General features: G+C 38.7%; 2 protein-coding genes and 1 long non-coding RNA gene across 4 annotated transcripts; 2 read left to right on the top strand and 1 right to left on the bottom strand.

The window, feature by feature from the left end:
- Positions 1–349: 349 nt before the first annotated feature.
- Positions 350–6,058, bottom strand: LOC118334306 (cAMP-dependent protein kinase inhibitor alpha-like). 2 transcript variants are annotated; one of them, XM_035670154.1, is made up of 3 exons: positions 5,783–6,058; positions 5,117–5,307; positions 350–2,727 (listed from the first exon to the last, which is right to left on the bottom strand). In XM_035670154.1, the coding sequence occupies exons 2-3, from the start codon at positions 5,277–5,279 to the stop codon at positions 2,651–2,653; spliced, it is 240 nt and encodes a 79-aa protein (XP_035526047.1). In that variant the 5' UTR covers positions 5,280–5,307; positions 5,783–6,058; the 3' UTR covers positions 350–2,650. The 2 variants fall into 2 exon arrangements, with proteins under 2 accessions (XP_035526047.1, XP_035526048.1); XM_035670155.1 differs by having other exon boundaries at positions 5,964–6,058.
- Positions 6,059–8,726: 2,668 nt separating this feature from the next.
- On the top strand, positions 8,727–17,017 carry LOC118334848 (immunoglobulin superfamily member 8-like). Its single transcript, XM_035670920.1, has 5 exons — positions 8,727–8,824; positions 12,074–12,186; positions 12,509–12,767; positions 13,787–14,194; positions 16,974–17,017. The coding sequence occupies exons 1-5, from the start codon at positions 8,764–8,766 to the stop codon at positions 17,015–17,017; spliced, it is 885 nt and encodes a 294-aa protein (XP_035526813.1). The 5' UTR covers positions 8,727–8,763.
- Positions 17,018–17,108: 91 nt separating this feature from the next.
- On the top strand, positions 17,109–17,520 carry LOC118334809. Its single transcript, XR_004797034.1, has 3 exons — positions 17,109–17,229; positions 17,320–17,348; positions 17,486–17,520. It is a non-coding gene; the product is annotated as an uncharacterized LOC118334809 (long non-coding RNA).
- The last annotated feature ends 838 nt before the right edge of the window (positions 17,521–18,358 follow it).

Genomic DNA, 18,358 nt, shown 5'->3' with positions numbered 1-18,358 from the left:
ACACACTGGGAGACAGCAGACAGATGGTCCTTTACGTCTTTATATACAGAAACACTTCTGTATATAAAGTATTAACATTTGTTAATGTTAAAGAAGAATATTTTTAGTATAGTTTTACAATATGTCTAAAAAACATGAACTAACAGAATTTGTTTTCATCAAATACTTAATTTTGACATTGTTAATAATGGTTGCATGTGTGTTAAACATTTATACAGTTTAGTATTTACGACAGTTTAAATGTCATGCATGTTTAGGTGTTTAGTTTTATAAATTCTCCCACAGTGCTACCTGTTGGCCAAATGGCAGAAATACAACAAGATAAGAAATGTTCCATTTTACCGTCATCAGTTATTTATTTTGTTTTGACACACAGGGTAGAAAATATGCTTACAGACAGTCAGACCAGCACCTACACATTTAGCAGAATCATGCACCTGCCATATTTCTACATGCTGAATTATGAACAGCTGGGTTTACAGTGTTGTTGAAGCAGGTGTGAGTCACTACACAGTCACATGGCAGTTTACAACTTGGAAACCTGATTGAATGAGTATTATAAACAGAGCTATAGTTGCCCTATTATCATCAGTATGAATAAGAATGAGACACAGTCAAGCTGCAGTGTTACAGTAAGATTATACTGGGGATAAAATAACAGAATACACAGTTTGTACAGTGCATGCGTGGTGGTCTTTGTGGATGATGATTTTGGGATGTATCCGTTACTACACAAAAAAGCAGGAATGTAGTTCAGCCTCAACATTCGAGAAACTTTCACACAAACATTACACTTACTGGAAGCTCCACTGAGTATTGCATATCTACATTTAAAGAATATTTTGACATTTTGGGAAATACACCTGTTTACGTTACTGCTGAGTTAGATAAGAAGATTGGTACCCCTCTCACGTCTGTATGCTAAATGTGTAGATGGAGCCAGATGCCGTTTAGCTTCGCTAACTAGCTTATCTATTAAGATAAGTCATAATAAATCCACACCTCGTATCAAAAAAAACCCCAAAACAAGTTAGTTGTTAGTTGTTGTTAATCAGGAAGTACACGAATGAACATAGAGAGGAAGTAGGAACACACTTAGCTAATCTGTGAGCTAATTAATACTCTTTAAAACACCAAAACAACAACAAAGTTAAAAAAAATAGTAGATCGCAGGTCAAAGGTCGTGAGGTATCAAAAGCCCCTTTGATATCACACCTTTACAGATTTTAGCTTAGCTTAGCATAAAGACCGGAAACGGGAAAAAACTGGGCTAGCCCACGGCTCTGTCCGAAGGTAACAAAATCTGCCTACCAGAACTCAATAAAGCTCAATAAGGCTCAATAATTAACATGTTATATCTCATTTGCTCAATCCATACAAAAACTGTGTTGCAGAAAAGACCAAAAACTTCCTGGAGTGTCCGAGGGCCGCCTGGCAACTGGTCCCAGACGAGAAATAGTTTAACATATGACCCCCTGTAAAATGGCTAATTGTAGTTTCTACATTTCAGTTTTTGGACAGATTTATCAAACAAGAAATAACATATTCATTAGTGAGCCTTAGAGCAGCTGGTAGGCAGATTTTGTTACATTTGGACAGAGCCAGGCTAGCTGTTTCCCTGTTCCCACTTTTTATCCTAAGCTAAGCTAACCTTCTAATGACTCCAACTACATATTTAGCACGCAGACATGAAAATGGTATCAATCCTCTCATTTAACTCTCAGCAATAAAGCAAATAAGCGTATTTTCCCCAAATTTCAAACTACTCCTCGAAGGTTGTGATAATAATGGCATCATTAGAAAAGTAAAAAAACAAAAGTATAAACATTTTAAAAGAGTAGATCATCAACATTTATTTTTTTTAACCAACGAGCCATTGAAATATGTCATCCATACTCACTGTAAATGTATTATTATGTATTGTTGGTGTCAACAGAACACTGTCACACCACCATTCCAGTGCGGTTATTTTTTACAGTATAGGCCAGTTTCACATTCAGCATATGACTGGATTTAGTCCAACAGAATCAGTGAACACACCTTTCAACAGATAAACTAACCAAGCCCCAGTGTTTTTGCTCATGGTGTTTTCCAGCTCTACTATAGCTGAGTAGTCAAATTCCATCTACAGTATTGTCAAGGAAGCACAAGCCATTAGCTGGCAATATAATCTCTATCAGCATCACTACAAACATGCTACTCCCACTGTGATGCATTATATCAGCACGTCTCAGTGGTCTTACAAATTGCTTGCGCAACTACAAAACTCACATAGGATCTCTGTCCATTTTCTCTTTTTATCCCAATCCTCCAGCCTGTGTGTTTAGTAACTACGACTGAAAGTAAAATCAGCTGTACAAGAGCTACAAATGTGTCTCTCTACTTACCCCAACTTTGAAATACACCCTTGCCAACAGTCTGTTATTCTAGTGCACAGCAGGGCCACAGGGACATGAGAGCACTGTGTGATCACATCCCAGCACAGCGCCTCTACGGTGGATTTTGGGGGTCAGTTGCCTGTTTATAGGCACCTCAACAGTGGTGTTGCTACCCTCCGGCTACCAGCCCAATTTGGATAAACGGTTTCATCACGATGGCGGCTGGAATCCATCTTGCAACTCTCTGTCCACTGGCAGGAGCGTGTGGAAGGTTAGCTGTTCCTCTGCTCAGCGCCCCTGTGGGCTGAGGAGGAAGAGGAGCTCTGGCTGTCCTCAGTGTCGTCTCCATCTACAGAAAAAAAGGGGAAGGTGAGGAAAATGTATATTTACAGGACATACATATTTTGCATTATATCAGTGTTTTTGCATGTTTTAGGCTATATTACTGGGTCCCAGTCATCCTCAACGTTTAGCCTCGCAAGTGGAGTGGCTCTAGAGATGGCAATGTCTGTCTATTGATTGGTCCATTGGTCCACCACTGAAATATCTCAAGAAATATTACATAGATTGCCATGGAATTGTGCCAGATACTTTGGTTTATGACCAAATATATGCAAAGCTAATGACATTCCCATCAGACTCAGCTGTACTTTGTCATTAGTACTACTTAGAAAATGTTAGCATGCTAATATGGTGAACATGCTACCTACCAAACATTTGTATATAAGCACTCAGTCATTGTGAGCATGTTTCTCAATGTTAGCATTTAGCTCACACAGACACTAACAGAGCTGCAGCTTCCTAACTGGAAACAAGCAAAGGAGGAAACATCTGATTGTTTCAGTTTTTGCCAAACAAGATGTCCTAATCTGCTCCGTGCGTCAGCGAACAGCTGAGCAACGTGTTTTGGAAAGTTTTGCGCACTTGTTCCACTCAGACTTGCTAAAACAAAGTGTGGAGGTCTGGCTGTGCAGTCCTAGTCAGCAGTCAACACGGGCACGTAGGAGAAGTTTGCTTTCTGCCAGAGATGATGAGGATGAGACTAACCTATGAGGTTGATCTACAGCAGCCTTTTTATAAGGATATCCTCAAAAAGCTTTAGAAGGAAATCAGAGAGTCACAAAGAAGTCTACATAGACTTCAACATTTCAACTTTTTTCGCGCTCCGTCCGCCAGAGTTTGCTTGCTCGCTTTCAGTTAGGAAGTGTTGTCAGTCTTGTTATATTGAGCAATGCCTTTTGCCATCCTGCAGGAAGCAATTCACAACAATGCTGCAATTCAGAGGATAACTGATTTTCTAAATGTGCTATTTTTCTCATCAGACCTAAAAGACCATCATTATTTACCAACCTGCACGTCCTGAAGTTTTGACTGAATTATGTAAGTGCAAGAAAAGACTAAAATTCCTCTGTGAAAGAGTTGTTGTTCAGGAAAATCTGGCGTAGGAGCTAACACTGCCAGCTTAGACTTTCATATTCTGTTTTTGGTCTGCTCTTTTTAACAGGACATATCAAATGAATTTGCAGGACCTTTCCAGGACATTTGCCAGGATTTTTTCTTGATGATACAGGACAGCATTGCTAACAAAGGGTCACATAAGCTGCCGTTTCAGGCAAATTGATTACATTAATGTGGCCAAAGCCCATAAGTTACAGCACAAATGAAGTAGAATTTATATTATTTTAGTTAAATTAAAGTTAAATTGTTTACAATTAACATCACTGTGCATGTATTTATTAACCACAGCAACAAGATGCAGTGTAATCATTTATAAACTGTATGTATGTAGATAGAAGAATAGAGAATTATGCTCGCAGCTCTGGAAAAAATAGACTACCAATCGATACCAAATAGATCACTGAAAGTCTGTTTCACGTTGCGTCTGATGAACCCTCTTTGAAGTGTCATACAGTTTATCCAACAAAAAGTCCAGTTTCAAACAAAATATGCACATAGGTTTACATAGGCAATCTGATTGAGGGGCTAAAATACAAACATTTCTAGGACAATATTGATTGTTTCTAGGATATTTGCTCATTTTAATCCATTTGCAGGTGTTTCCATGACTGGAAAACTAGTCTGAATTTACAGCCTTGGGAAGCCTGTTAAAGAGCAACTTAACATGCACCCATTTCAAATTCTGAATGTATTCTGAATCCTGACAAAGTGGACAGAATTACAGGGGGAAGTGATAAACCCAACAAAATTGGACCAGGATTAGTAGATGGTCCAACCGTGACTGTATATGTAATTTAATAGCTAAAAAAAGTGGATTTAGTGTTAAGTTACTGTTACTTTGGAGCATGTACTGTAAAGCATCTGTTAACACGAAAGCAAAAAAGCCTTTATTGCTACTGTAGATCACTAATTTGCAAACGGCCACATGATGGTTGATGCAAACTGGAGAGCATATTTTTACTAAACTTTTTAAAACTTTTTTTATGTCAGAAACATTTTCCTTAATGAACTACTTGCCTATAAATATTTTTTTTAGGAGGAGAAGGAGATTGAGATTGGACTGTGATTGGACCACAATTTTGGTTCAGAGTACACCATTATGATTAAAATTACAATGCGAAACACACAATGACCCTCATGGTAAATTTCCACTCTCAGACGAGGTAGTTTGACGTTTTTGTGGAAAGCAGTCTTGGATACCTCGCCCTCTCTGCTGCTTGTACAACACATAAATGATTAACATGAGAGCTAAAGTGAAGTAGTCCAGTGCATCAGTTTACCTCCCCCTCCTGCGTTGATGTGCAGCTGGGACAGAGACAGGGTGAGGGGCATCTCTCGTCCCTCGGGGTCGGTGGGACTCTGCAGGATGTCGTGCATGGCGTTCCTGCGTCCCGTCCTGCCGGAGGCGATGAAGTCTGCGTACGTGGCCTCAACATCAGACATCGCTCGTGCATCGTCCACACAGCAATACCTACGAGAAGAGCAGCTGAGGCTTCATCTCAACACACCAGCTCCATCTATCAGAGTGCAAACCAATTTCAGATGTATTCTCTAAACAGTGTGAAACTGGTGATAAGACAATAAAGTTGCTTGAAAGTTCCTATGATATTAAACATGTCATACACATATTATTATATTTATTATAGGATACATGGTACTCTATATATATATATGCATATATATGAGCACATTTTTACATTTTAACTCTTTTTAACCCACTATTACAAACTGAATGACTCTAATGTCACAAGTATGAACAGTTCTGCTGTTCATTCATTTTCAGCTTTACAGGCTGAAGTCTCTCATGCTAAATCAGGCAGGCCGTCCACAGATAGGCCCACAAGTCTAGAGTCTGGTATAAAACCGGGACCACAAGCCAAATGAGATCCCCATAACAACTACCGACGCCATTTATTATGTCTATGTCCCATCAAGCCCTTTCTTACCTGCAGTGACAGCTTTACCAGTGTTGTAACCCCAAGCTACATTTCTAGGGAGTGACTTCAAGGCAGCGCGACAGGCCCCACATCACATCAACCGATCCAACAAAACAAACAAGACACAAGAGAAACACAGCGAAACCGCGCGGCGTCCGGTGCGTAACGACCCGCAGCTCTCACTACATACCGCGACGAGTCAGTGTCTGCAAATCAGCTGAGAACATCAATCACATCAGCAGGATGGTTTGAAAAGTCCCCAGTCCATTCTCCATGGCCGTCGCATCTTCCTCCTTCCCGACCAATGAGGAGCCAGCAAACCGCATCTGAGCGCTGATTGGACGGGAGACACAAAAGGATGAGAGGAGAGAAGCACCAGTGCTCATGCTGCATTCGTGATAACCTCGTAAATCTCAACGACAAGACTGAAATATCGATTTATCAATCTATCTACGGCGTCGTTGGCTGTTGTTTTATGTAGAAAATAGGTCAAAGATTAAAAAAAACTATTACAATCTTATGGTGGCAGCCGTAACCCCCAAACATAAAACAACTGCAACAAACGGTGGATGAGATGTTTATTATGGCAGAAATGCAGCAAAAATGGACAGGGTTATATAGATATAGGCTATGGGAACCATGGATAAGAGCCATGTCGAAAAAGGATCTAAAACATAAAGTTGCTATGTCTGTGTTTGTTTGTTTATTTATTTATTTATTATTTTATTTTTGTCGTTGTTAGTTTTTCCAATGGTCTGTTGTTAATTCTTCTTTCTTATTCATATGTCTACTTTATGAAATTCACATGTGATGCCATTCACCAAAGCCAATGTGGAGATATTTACTTTACTAAGTGAAGGAATGTATGGCACAAATAAAAAGTAAGAAATAAAATAAAATAGGTAAAAGATAGATTCCACAGCAATTCTGTGCCGAGGGCCAGAGCCAGTTCTTACTTCTCTGGGGCCCTTGATAAAATTATGCTAAAGGGTCTCCTATCTGACCCATAAGCCATTGGGGTGTCAGGTGTGTCAGACTGTGACCATTTGCCATTGTCTGACACACCTGACCCCCTTAGTGTTCCCACTACAGTCCTCCTATAGAATCTTAAGATAAGTGAATATTTTTTTGAAAGTTATTTTTTTGGCCTTTTATTGGCTTTATTGATAGACAGCTATAGAGAGACAGGAAAGGTGGGTAGAGAGAGAGGGGATAACACGCAGCAAAGGTCACATTCAAACCCGGGCCGCTGAAGCAACTCCGTATAGGGGTCGCCAGCTCTACCGACTGAGCTAACCAGGCGCCCTGATAAGTGAATATTAACATTAACATAAGTAAGAAATTGTAGAAAATGTGAAATCTAAAATATGATAAAATTAAACACTGAGTTTTGGCTCTGCTACCTGGTAATTAGTCTAGTTCTAACAGTATTATACAATTATCTTTGGCTATATGATGTAAACATAAGCCTATAGGCTCTGGCTGCAGCTTTAAGTCTCAAAACAGCAACATCAGGCCCCTTCAAACTGGATCATTTTAATTAAATTATATATAATAAATGTATACATTTTCAAATATAAAATACTCTAGGGCGTAACCATGCATTCTTTGCAGGAAACATGTCCCAACCAAGACAGAAAAAGTACCAATCTGTCCCCATCAATATATGGTAGGAAATATGTTATTCTTTTTTTGAGCGCTTTATTTGGAGAACGAGACTTGGTTGCACCCAGAATCGTTGAGTGTTGCCAGCTTGGTGACTTTTCAGACTCTCTTAGCAACTTTATTCAGGCCACTAGCGGCAATACTGTATCATATTTCCCCACTGGAAGCTATCCTATTGGCTCCTACTGCAAGATGTATAATTCTAGTTGGTAGGTCTGTTAAAGTCAGTAAACAATACACAGTAAGCACCTGAAATGTCAATGTAGTCCTCAAAACTACGTTCTAAATGTGCACATTTTCATAAATATCATAGAATCATGGGAAATGCACTTTAAAAAAATCTGTTTAATAACTCTCATTTGGACCCCCCAAATGTCTATTATATAGTTACACCCTTGAATACTACTGTGGCTGGGTTGAATGCTTGACAGAGTAGATGTGTGGCTATGAGGAGTGCCATTATGCCCATATATTGTCAGGACTAGTACAGGTTGCTGCTGTGCGTGAGTTTCATTTTGTGCACGTGCATATGCAGGCTATAAACACTGTTGCCTGTTGACATTTATCAAACTGATCCCACAATTCACTCTCATGTTTTTTCTCTTTTCATGACCGGTTGTTTCATTCATCTTCTCAATGAACTATGCCCTATGCAGTTTGTGTAGTGTGCGTATAGGGCCGACTGGATCTGAATGATAGATTTAGAATTTTGAGGTCAAAGCAAGCAGAGTTAGAATAGAATTATCATAATAGTCTGCCATGTTGTTCCTTTTCTTGGCTTGATTGTGGAAAAGTGAGAACACAGTTACAAAATATTGAAACAATGCATTATAATCGGCTGACAATTGATTATCATAATGGACACAAGCTCTAAAAGATTCGATTTAGCCTAGTGGAAAAAATGTCTGGTGAACACAGATCTAGCTTTAGAGGAGCTGAAATTAGTTGAGGACCACCTTTCACAGAACCAGCTCGACTTACAACACATAAAGCCAATGAGAAAGTTGAGATGAGGCAGAAGGCACATTTAAGTAAATATATAATTTTTATTTGCCAACTTCTTTGTATGTTTGCATGCTTTCGGATGTTGAAGTTTTAATCGTGAGAAGAACAAACCACCATTACCTCTGTCTTTACATGAATCTACATTACAAGGAAAGCTGGTAGTCAGAACTTACACCTCACTAACCACTGACACACCACAGACACTTAAGACACTTTTTTTTTTTATGTATCTTTATATTGTTGCACGTTACTGCAAAACCACTTCCTGAAACACTACCTAAGCATTAGTGAAGAAGAGCAGCACTGACAGAGAGAGCAGGATGTCTGATTTAAGATGGATTAAAATGTCCTTATTTCTGATACTGCTGCTTCATAGGACAGGTAAGACAACATAAAATATAATACAGTGTTGTGAATGTTTCTGTTTCGAATTTTTGTAATTTCTATTTAAAACTTTAGTAGCACAGTGTCATGTGAGCTGGGTAGGATGGCTGGCTCTGGCCACTCATAGACACTTACATTGGTACTCCTTTATATCAAATAAAATGGACATATGCTCACACACACTACCTCTCACACTACCTCCATGTTTTTATAACAGAACTTCTTTCTTCTCTTTGTCCCAAATGCCCATAAGGAAATCAGAACCAGGGCATTAGTTCTGCACCTTCGGCATGGAGTTGATTGCGGAAGGGCTTGGAACTGAATTAATGTACTTTGTTAAATACTTTTAAATCCAGAATTAAAGAATTAAGAGGCAGATTCTGTATAGGAGGTATATAATTAGAAACTTCTCTTTTTGTAATGTGACTTCCTTATTTAGTCTCCGTATGTGTTTCTACTTATGCTGCTGACTGCCTTGGCCAAGTCTCGCTTGAAAAATAGATTCTTAATTTTAACGTATTTGAAATCATTTCAAAATATTTCCCCCTTGATCCACAGCTGTTAGTGGAGGTTTGTCTTCTCTCACTGCCAGAGTTAAAGATGGAGTCACTTTGCCTTGTGTAAGAGAACTGTTTACTGGTTATAAAGTTGGTCACAATTGAAGATGTTAATGCAGACAGCTTAAAAGAACACAAAAACACAGTGAAGACTCTCATGTTCAGCTGTATGTTATTATCAGTGAGTATTTAGGGGAAACTGGGGATGGGAGTAACAAAGGGACGATCACAGTGGCTTAATAACAGTACTATAGAAATAAGGAGAGTGGTGCTGGAAGCAAGATAAATTGCAGATCTCATTTCAAATTCTGCATTAATAGCAGCTGCCTGTCAAAAATGCCAGGGCTCAATACATTTCTGATTTCACTAACAAAAAGTGCCATAATCCCAGGGTACTTTTTAGTATTTTAAACTCTGTCATCTCCTCCACTCCCAGATCCTGCTTAGAAGCATCTGTCTGAAAGGATTTACTGAACTTATCACAAAATATATAGAGGAAAGCCGGAACATTTTTTATTTGATGTGTAATGTCAACACATTTTTACAATAATATTTCCATATCATTTTTATTAAAGCCTGTGGTGTGTCTGAAAGGAAGTAAATCCTGGACCGCATCTGACAGAAATAGTAAACAGGAATTGAAACATAAAGTTGGTTTTATGTTTTTTTTTTCTCAAGCAGAAAAAGCCCACAACAGCTGGAGCACAGAAAATGTTTATGAAGCACCTTAAACCTAAGCTGCTTTATTTTATTTTACATTTTAGCTGACTTCTAGAAATAAGTCTTGCTTTTTATTTCAGTTTTGAGCAGCCATAATGCCCACATGAGCGTGTGTCTCACGCATGTCTCAGCCGTGGCTCCAGCGTCGATTCACTAGAGAGTCGAGGTCTTACCTATTTCTTCCATCAGCGGATTTGTTCAGAGTCATATCGACATTGCACCAACAACAGATACACCTTTGACTACAGTTTCAATGTCTATATCTGTAGAATATGTCTCAGACATGAAAAAAATATAAATGTATTTTTTAAACTGAACACCTCCTGTATCTGTTTGAGATTTCTTGTATTTCTGTGGAAAGAATCCATTCCATCCAATCCATTTGTTACCAAGGCTTTTATTGTTTTGTATTTACCAAAGGCAAACTCAGTTTAGAAAGAAAGGGCTAGCAGCAGCAGCTCTACAGCAGAAACACAGGTCTGCGAGCTGTAGCAGTTCAGCATCCACCGTGGACCAACAATAATGGATGATTGCAACAGAGGTAATATTGGTTGGGTAATATTTACTTTTGATTTCTGTTCCAAATAAGTTTAGTTAACTTGTCTGATCTTTTGACTGCTCGTGTTTCTTGACCAGTAGGACCTACTAGTAGGCAGTGTCCCCAATGTGCTCAACAATTACTTGAATACAGTGGTGAATATAGTGAAGGGATGCGTCACTCCGCTATACAGTATTGGTATAGGTGCAGATACTGACCTTATTAAACTGATCAGGTATTAGCTATGACATGAACCATAACGTTTCTTGGTCAAAGTCAGTAAAATTCAGCACTTCCTCTATCAGTGACATTCATTATGGCCTGCCATTTTTTATGCCACAGCGATCCCCAGATCGATGGATTCAAATTGCAGTGAGGGTTTTAAATTTGGGTAGAAAGAGAGCACTAGTAGTATCTGTTGTTTGGTATCGGCATTTGGCACCAGAATTGAAATATCAGAATCTTTACCGGGATAAGTACATCTGTAGTACAGCATCATAACACCCATAGCTACAATCACTTACATTCTTCACACTACATTCTCACACACAATCCCAGCTGCAGGTAGCATCCCCACTTCACCTTTAGCTGAGTTAATTGCACATGTCAGGGTCAAAGTTGAAATGTGGAGGCCTGCAGGAAGCAAAGTCTCAGTAAACTGACCAACTCTACTGAGCCCTGTTTTGGTAGTGACAATTGCATCTCAGTCAATATATAGATGGTGCTTATTTTCTTGCAGATGCAACTTGGCATTTGCAGTGGAGGGGCTTCTCCCACGCTCCCCCCCTACACTTTGTAGCAAACGTATAAAAATCAAATGTAGTGAAGTAAAATGTACTACAATGAGTTTTCAACTGGTTCTGAAACAGTCTAAACACAAATAAACAAACTACTATGGCTATTTCTTATTATTTCTTATTTATAAGATTCACATGAAATGTTTTCCTTGCAACATATATCTGAATTCAACAATACAATAGTTTTAAGAGTTTTTAGAAGACTGAACTGAACTAATCAGTCCTTCCATGTCTACACACACCTGGGTGTGCAGGTGTAGGCTTTGGTTAGAATTTAACGATTCACATAGCTCGTTAATTCAGAAAAACTAATCAGATTTTTTTTATCAAGTGAATGCAGTACATTTTTATTTTAAAAAGGACTCAAACAATTTATTGATTATTATTAAAATAGTTGAAGACTGATATGCTGTTCTCATGTGGGTGTGGATGTAATAAGTCTGTAAAATAATCATGAAGGGGTTTGCTTAGAAAAGTCAGACACTAAGATGGACCGTCATAAAAATTCAGCCTCAGTCCACTGGTTTGTTTCTGCCCGTAACGCTGATTGTAAAACAATAGAAACTCACAGTTTAGCTGCATTACTAAACCTTAATGAACTGAGTTATTTTCTTGTATTTTTCCATCCCTGAAGGTGGGTGCATGGCACGGGTGGTGACAGTGTCTCCTGGTCCATTAATTCGGGTGGAGGGTCAACCAGTCTCCATCAGATGTGAAGTTAAGGAGTATGGTGGTCCTCATGAGCAGGTAAGTGTCTTTTACACCTTCATCACATGTGGGTGTATGTGGTACGAAGTTTAAACAAGAAGAAGTTTAAAGGATCCAACTAACAATGCGTTAGTCCATCTCTCATTCTGCTTTTAGGTCCCAGAATTCCCTGCAATTACAGAGCTGTTTAATTGTTATGTCAATATGAGTTGTGATTTCTTTTTTTCGAGGGAACTCCAAATGGATTATTAAATTAATTTACCTCAACCTGTTTTATTAAAAGAATTTTTAATTTACTCAATGAGTAGCATGGCACGACTTTTTGACGTGGCAGTCATCATTATCCCACTCTGTCCTGCAGGATTTTGAATGGATGATATCCAGCGATGCGAACAGGAATGGGATAAAAATAATCTCCACCTTTGACAACAGTTTCACCAATAGCTTGTTCAAGAATAGAGTTGAGTCAGGTAACATCTCGGTGGTGCGGCTCCAGGACAACATGGTGGAGCTGAAGATAGCGGAGGTGAAGGTGCTGGATTCTGGTTTCTACTGGTGTCAAACGCCAAGCACTGACTCCGTCATCAGTGGCAATTATGAGGATCAGGTCCAACTCATTGGTATGGGAGAAGTGTGTGTCTGCTTCAAAAAATCATCAAAACAATAGTTGATAATGGACTAATGGACTAATTCTTTAATGTTTTTTGCATTATTGCCAAAGAAAGTAAGTGTCCATGGAAAAGTAATGTACTATAACCTGACACACAAATCCTGGCTGGCATGAAAAAGTTAGTGTGAGCCAAACAGCACAAACACACAGAGCAGAAAGCTAGCGGATCGTGAGGAGATATTCAGTGAATTTTGAAAAGACGTGTATTGGATAAGAATTGCATAACTTGGAATTGCTTGCCTTACCTTTTAAGTAGAAAACACTTGCTGACATTAAATCTGAATATACAGCACCATAATGGGAGTAAGACCAGCACAGCAAAGAGACATAAAACATAACTAACACATCTTCATACAAAGCATGAATGATAATAAAATTACCCTAAAACACAGCAAGTCAAACAAGTACAGAGATAATTTACCACCCTGCCTAACCCCAATGCTGATACTGCACATCTTCTACACTAGCATTATTGTTAAGATAGAGCAAAGGTCACAGCTGTAGTTAGATACTGAAAAGAAATGCCCTGTTTTGTGCTTCAAGTAAGTGTTGACTTCCATAATAATTTATAAAGTCTACAGACTTTCCTCAACCTTTACTGAGTGCTTTGATTTGCCTAAATATAACCATAAAAGCCATAATCATGCTGTAGTTGCCATGAGCAGGGAAACAAATGACTATGAAACATTTTGCAGAAGCGTTCGGTTTTAACATTTAAATTTTTTGCAGCTACTTTAATTACAAATATTTCTCCACTATGTTATATAACTATTTAACATGCATGGTCTGATAGAAATACACAGAATTTGTCTTGTATCTTGTCCTGTATAGTCTTTCCTATGTGAGTGTGTGTCTTGAGCTTGAAGTTGTTGCTTTGACATATGTATTGAGTAATATTTACCTTAAGTTAAGTGTTACAGCGTTATTAATGTAGTCCAAACATGTTTATTTTCTCTCTTTTCCCATCAGTTAAGCCCAACACCCTCAGGGTCTCCCCCAAGACCCTGCCCTCATTTGTCCTGGAAGGAAGTGACATCACACTGTCCTGCAAGGTCACGCAAGAACTCACCCATCACACCTACCTGTCCATCACCTGGTTGGTGAAGAAGGGAGCAACACCAGAGGAAATTCTGACATTTGGCCCACAGTTAGACGTGGTTGTGGGGCAGAAGTTTGCCTGGCGCTTCGCCAGCGGAGGCATCCGATTGGTTCCTGGGAGGTATGGATTGTATGAATTAGTGATTTCCAGAGTGAATTCATCTGATGAAGGGGTTTATGCATGCAACGGAGCTGAATGGACGCATGAAACCGGAGGGGAATGGATAAAAATTGTGGAGAGCACACTAGAGATGGGAAATGTTTCTGTCAATGCTACAGGTAAGAAAAACAGTCCAATCCAAGTATTATAGTAGTAACAGCAGGAGCACTGTGACTATCTATCAGCGTAGTAGTGAAAGCAGTAATGGTTGCAGTGGTTTAGCTGCAGAAGCATTCACACATTTTACTTTTTGTAACTAATTATCAAAGATTTTAATTAAGCTAAGATGGTGAACATGGTAGGCTAAACTTACCTGTTTAACATGTTAACATTGCCAATGTGACCCTGTTAGCATGCATACAGTAGCATTTAGTACCTGTGTGCAGTCTCACAGAGCCACGAGCATAGACACATGATCTTGTTTTAGGCGTAAACAACATGTTTAGATGTGCTGGAAACCACAACTAGCATAACACCTGAACGTCCAACCACACTGTCTGCGGTGGAGTTGAATTGTGGGTAATGTAGGTGCCAGTTTTTGACATGGAATAAGAATGTTTAGAATAAGCAACACAACATATAAACACATAAACTGCACAGTTGGACAGTGTAGACACACAGTGAAGTGGTAAATATGTGGATACAAATCACTCAGATGTAATAATATCACAGTCCAGTCCTTTCCCAGTTCATCAAATACCAACATTTTGACACGCCGCTCAATGCACCGGGCTTTCCGTGTATGAAGGAGGAATCGGTCAAACAGAGGACTTTCACCCAGGAGGCCAGGGTTTGTGTCCTGTGTGAAACCATAAACCATTAAGTTAACGCTGAGTTGAGTTTTAACGCTACGTAAGCTACATGACGTAAATCACCTAAATTAAGCAGGGGTTCCTATAGACGACTTTTGTTTATATTTTAAAAAATCGAACATAAGGGAAAAAATGATTGAAAGATCTAATGCTATCGGTTGGTCTACATGCGGGGTGTGTGTTAGGTCCAGCTATGGATTTACTCTAACTAAAACCATCATCTTTTCCCAAACCTAAAAAGGTGGTGCCTAAATCTAACCAAGTAGTTTTGGTGCCTAAAACTAACCAAACTGCGACTGTTTCACAATGTTAGCCACACGTTAGAAAGGCTTTCTGGCCTCATACACATGTTAAAGGGTACCTTGTGCCCCTGATTGTCATGGCACACATTCTGTGGCCTTCAAATTCCTGTTCTTTGGGACGCCATTATGTAGATTATTGATGAAGTTATGTAACGCAAGTAACAACATAATTGTTTGATCAGTAACTGTAAGATTGTTACTGAATTTAAGTATAAGGAAAGTAATTATATGAAAATCACCTAGGTGTAAGGGATTTCAGAAAAATATGAAAACAGTAAAGCTTGCATCAATGCTCAGATCATCCACTGTCTTTATGATGTTAATCATGTCATTCGAGTTCTGCACATGGCATGGAAGAGTATAAAGGGCTTTATAAAGAAATCTACATAACTAGAAATGTTTTCAGTTAGTGAGTCAGTATCAGAAACAATTGGTCTACCAGGTGGACTGATAGGATGTGATACCTTCATACATTCACATTCTTTTTTTGTAATTTCTCCTGAGTTTCTTATCAGGTTCTTTCTTATAATTGAGACTTTTTTCTAATTTTTAATAGTAAATCTTACAATTGCTGTTCAGTTTCTCTGATGGAAATTCACATCTGACTATGCAAATTGCACCACCTTTATTGGAAGGTTTTATAACAATGCTGGTGTCATTCTGCCACAGCTGGGAATATGTGTTTCAGTTAAATTCACAACCCACCAATCCACCGGCACTCCTTTCTAGGCTGGGGGCCGTTCCCCACTCTTTCTTCTTCAACCCCTTCTGCTTGTTGTGTAAATGAATGTGAATTTTACAGTAGATGCTGAAGTTTTTTCTGTTGGCCAATGGCCATCTATTGATTCTGTCCCATTGTCAAACAGAGAGTCTCTTACAATAATGCGTTCATAGTCATCCTCTGTGAATCCAAAAGTGTTGTAGAGGTATGCATCACCTATTTGTTCCTGGGTAGAGGGGTTTTCTTCCTAGGGCTGCACGATATGGTTAAAATAATAACATCGCCATTATTTTGACGAATAATGCGATTGCCATATGATTCAGGATTAGTAGGAATTATCATTTTTACATCACAATTTTGAGTTTCACCGAAAAAAAGAATAAAAAATTGGGATGATTTGTTAATTTGTTGGGTTCTGTACCAAACAAACAAATAAAATAAAACATAAATGTTTTCCTACATTTTGAGAACAAACTCTGTAGGCCATAGAACTGCAGCACTACAACACTTCATCATAAGGCTGTTTTAATACACATTTAACTTCCTGCTATTTGGACATTGCACTGGCTGTATTGCGATTTCGATAATATTGCAATTAATTGTGCAGGTCTATTTACTCCATGATATTAACTGTACAAGGTGGGTATACACGTAGAAGGAAAGCAATGTTATGTACATCAGGCAGTCAGAAACAGCATCATTAAAAAAACCACACCCGTATTTATACATTATGTGTAGTTAATAATCCCAACCATGGTAATAAGCATCCAAAAATGTTTTAATATTCAATAAAGTACAAAGAAAGACAATTTACGAACAGTTCTGCATGACAGACAATGTGCAAAAACAGTATTTATTTTAGTTTTACAAAGAAAAAAGAAGAGTAAAGAGGACTCAAACACCATAACTTTACTCTGAATCCTGTTTGACAGCTGTTGCGTAGATGGAACATGCATCAGGGACTGTGTACAAACTGCCTTTGATTATTTGATGGATTTAAAGTTTAAGGATGACAGTGTTTTCTCCCTTAACAGTTTGTTGGTTTATTTTTAATTTTTTTTAGGTGTAGATGCAACAAGATCAACAACACAAGAAGGTAAGAAATAAAGATTTTATTTCCCCAAACGTTCTTCAGTACCTTTCAGGGAGTTGTCATTCAAAATGTGTCATGGCGTCAGCTGTCATTAATAGCTATATTTTATATTTATTTTCCACAACTCTTACAGATTGGTCTGTTCTGAACTACATAATGTTGGTTATGCGTGTGGCTGAACTCCTCCTAATTACTGTGATTACTGTTCTTCTCATCAGAGCTCGAGGTGAGAACATTCAGACCAACATTTGTTCACACTGATTAACACAAACTGTACGTTTAGAGCTGAAATGTTACTCTGTGCTTTATTTTCCAGGGAACCAGAGACCACCTGATGACAGCACTGTGAGTTGAGAATAAAAACTGAAGTTAATGTATATGAATGATCAGGGACTGTAAGTCAGTGTAAATGATGATAAGCTGCTGCTGGGAACTGTTACTGTAATGCAGGACTGTGAATGTCACTGTTTGTGTTTGTGCAGGTTTTAAACTCAGTAAGATGCCGAACTATGGGGCTATAATTGTAGCAAAACTATTACCAATGTGAGTGCAGAGTTGTCTCTCAGTTCCTGTGTGTATAATCAGATTTATAAATGCGTGAAAGGATCTCCAAATCTGTATTCAAATATGCAAGTGTATTGAGATTTGTAATGTGTAGACAAATCTGTAAATGCATACATACATATTAATGGCTGAAAACTCTAAGTATGTTCTCCAAGAGCTGGAGCTGGAAATACAGATAAATTATCAGTCAGCACTCAGGTGGGCTTCTTAATTGGCTGTCTTTTTACACATGACTTCTCCATTAGCAGTTACAGTAGCTTGGAATATGAATGAGGACCAGGACTGGGACCAAACAGCCACTGAGACCGATGGAGTTTGGCGATAGGGAATACAGTACCGAGATGATTTAAAGTGACTCCATACATCTGCAGATCTCTGCCATGGCAGAAATGTAGAAATGTGTAAAAAGACAGCCAAATGAGGGCCAGTCTCGCCCCTCATTTCCCGTCTTTCTTCAACTGTCGCTGTCCATTAGCCAAGAATCCAGATAGACAGTGACTGATGGTGCGTTCAGGTGTTGTCAGATTATTTCTTATTTCCTTGTGTTACATGTGGGTCAGTGATGTGAAAGTTGTCAGTTAAGAGTGGTTTGTGTTGTGTTTCACAGGTGAATAATGATGACGATGATGGTGTGGTGAACTACGAAAACTACGGAGAAACTTCCGCCTCAGTCAGACTCCACTGATCAAGAACTTCCAAATCAACATCAGCTCATCAGAGAAACAACTCACCGCAGTTAAATAACATCACATTTACATAAGTAGTTTAAGCCTGCAGATTTTATGAGATAA

The sequence above is a fragment of the Morone saxatilis genome, unplaced genomic scaffold (assembly GCF_004916995.1).
Source record: "Morone saxatilis isolate NCDOM2014 unplaced genomic scaffold, NCSU_SB_2.0 Contig23, whole genome shotgun sequence".
Lineage (NCBI taxonomy): Eukaryota > Metazoa > Chordata > Actinopteri > Moronidae > Morone > Morone saxatilis.
This window is presented reverse-complemented; position numbering and strand designations above follow the sequence as displayed.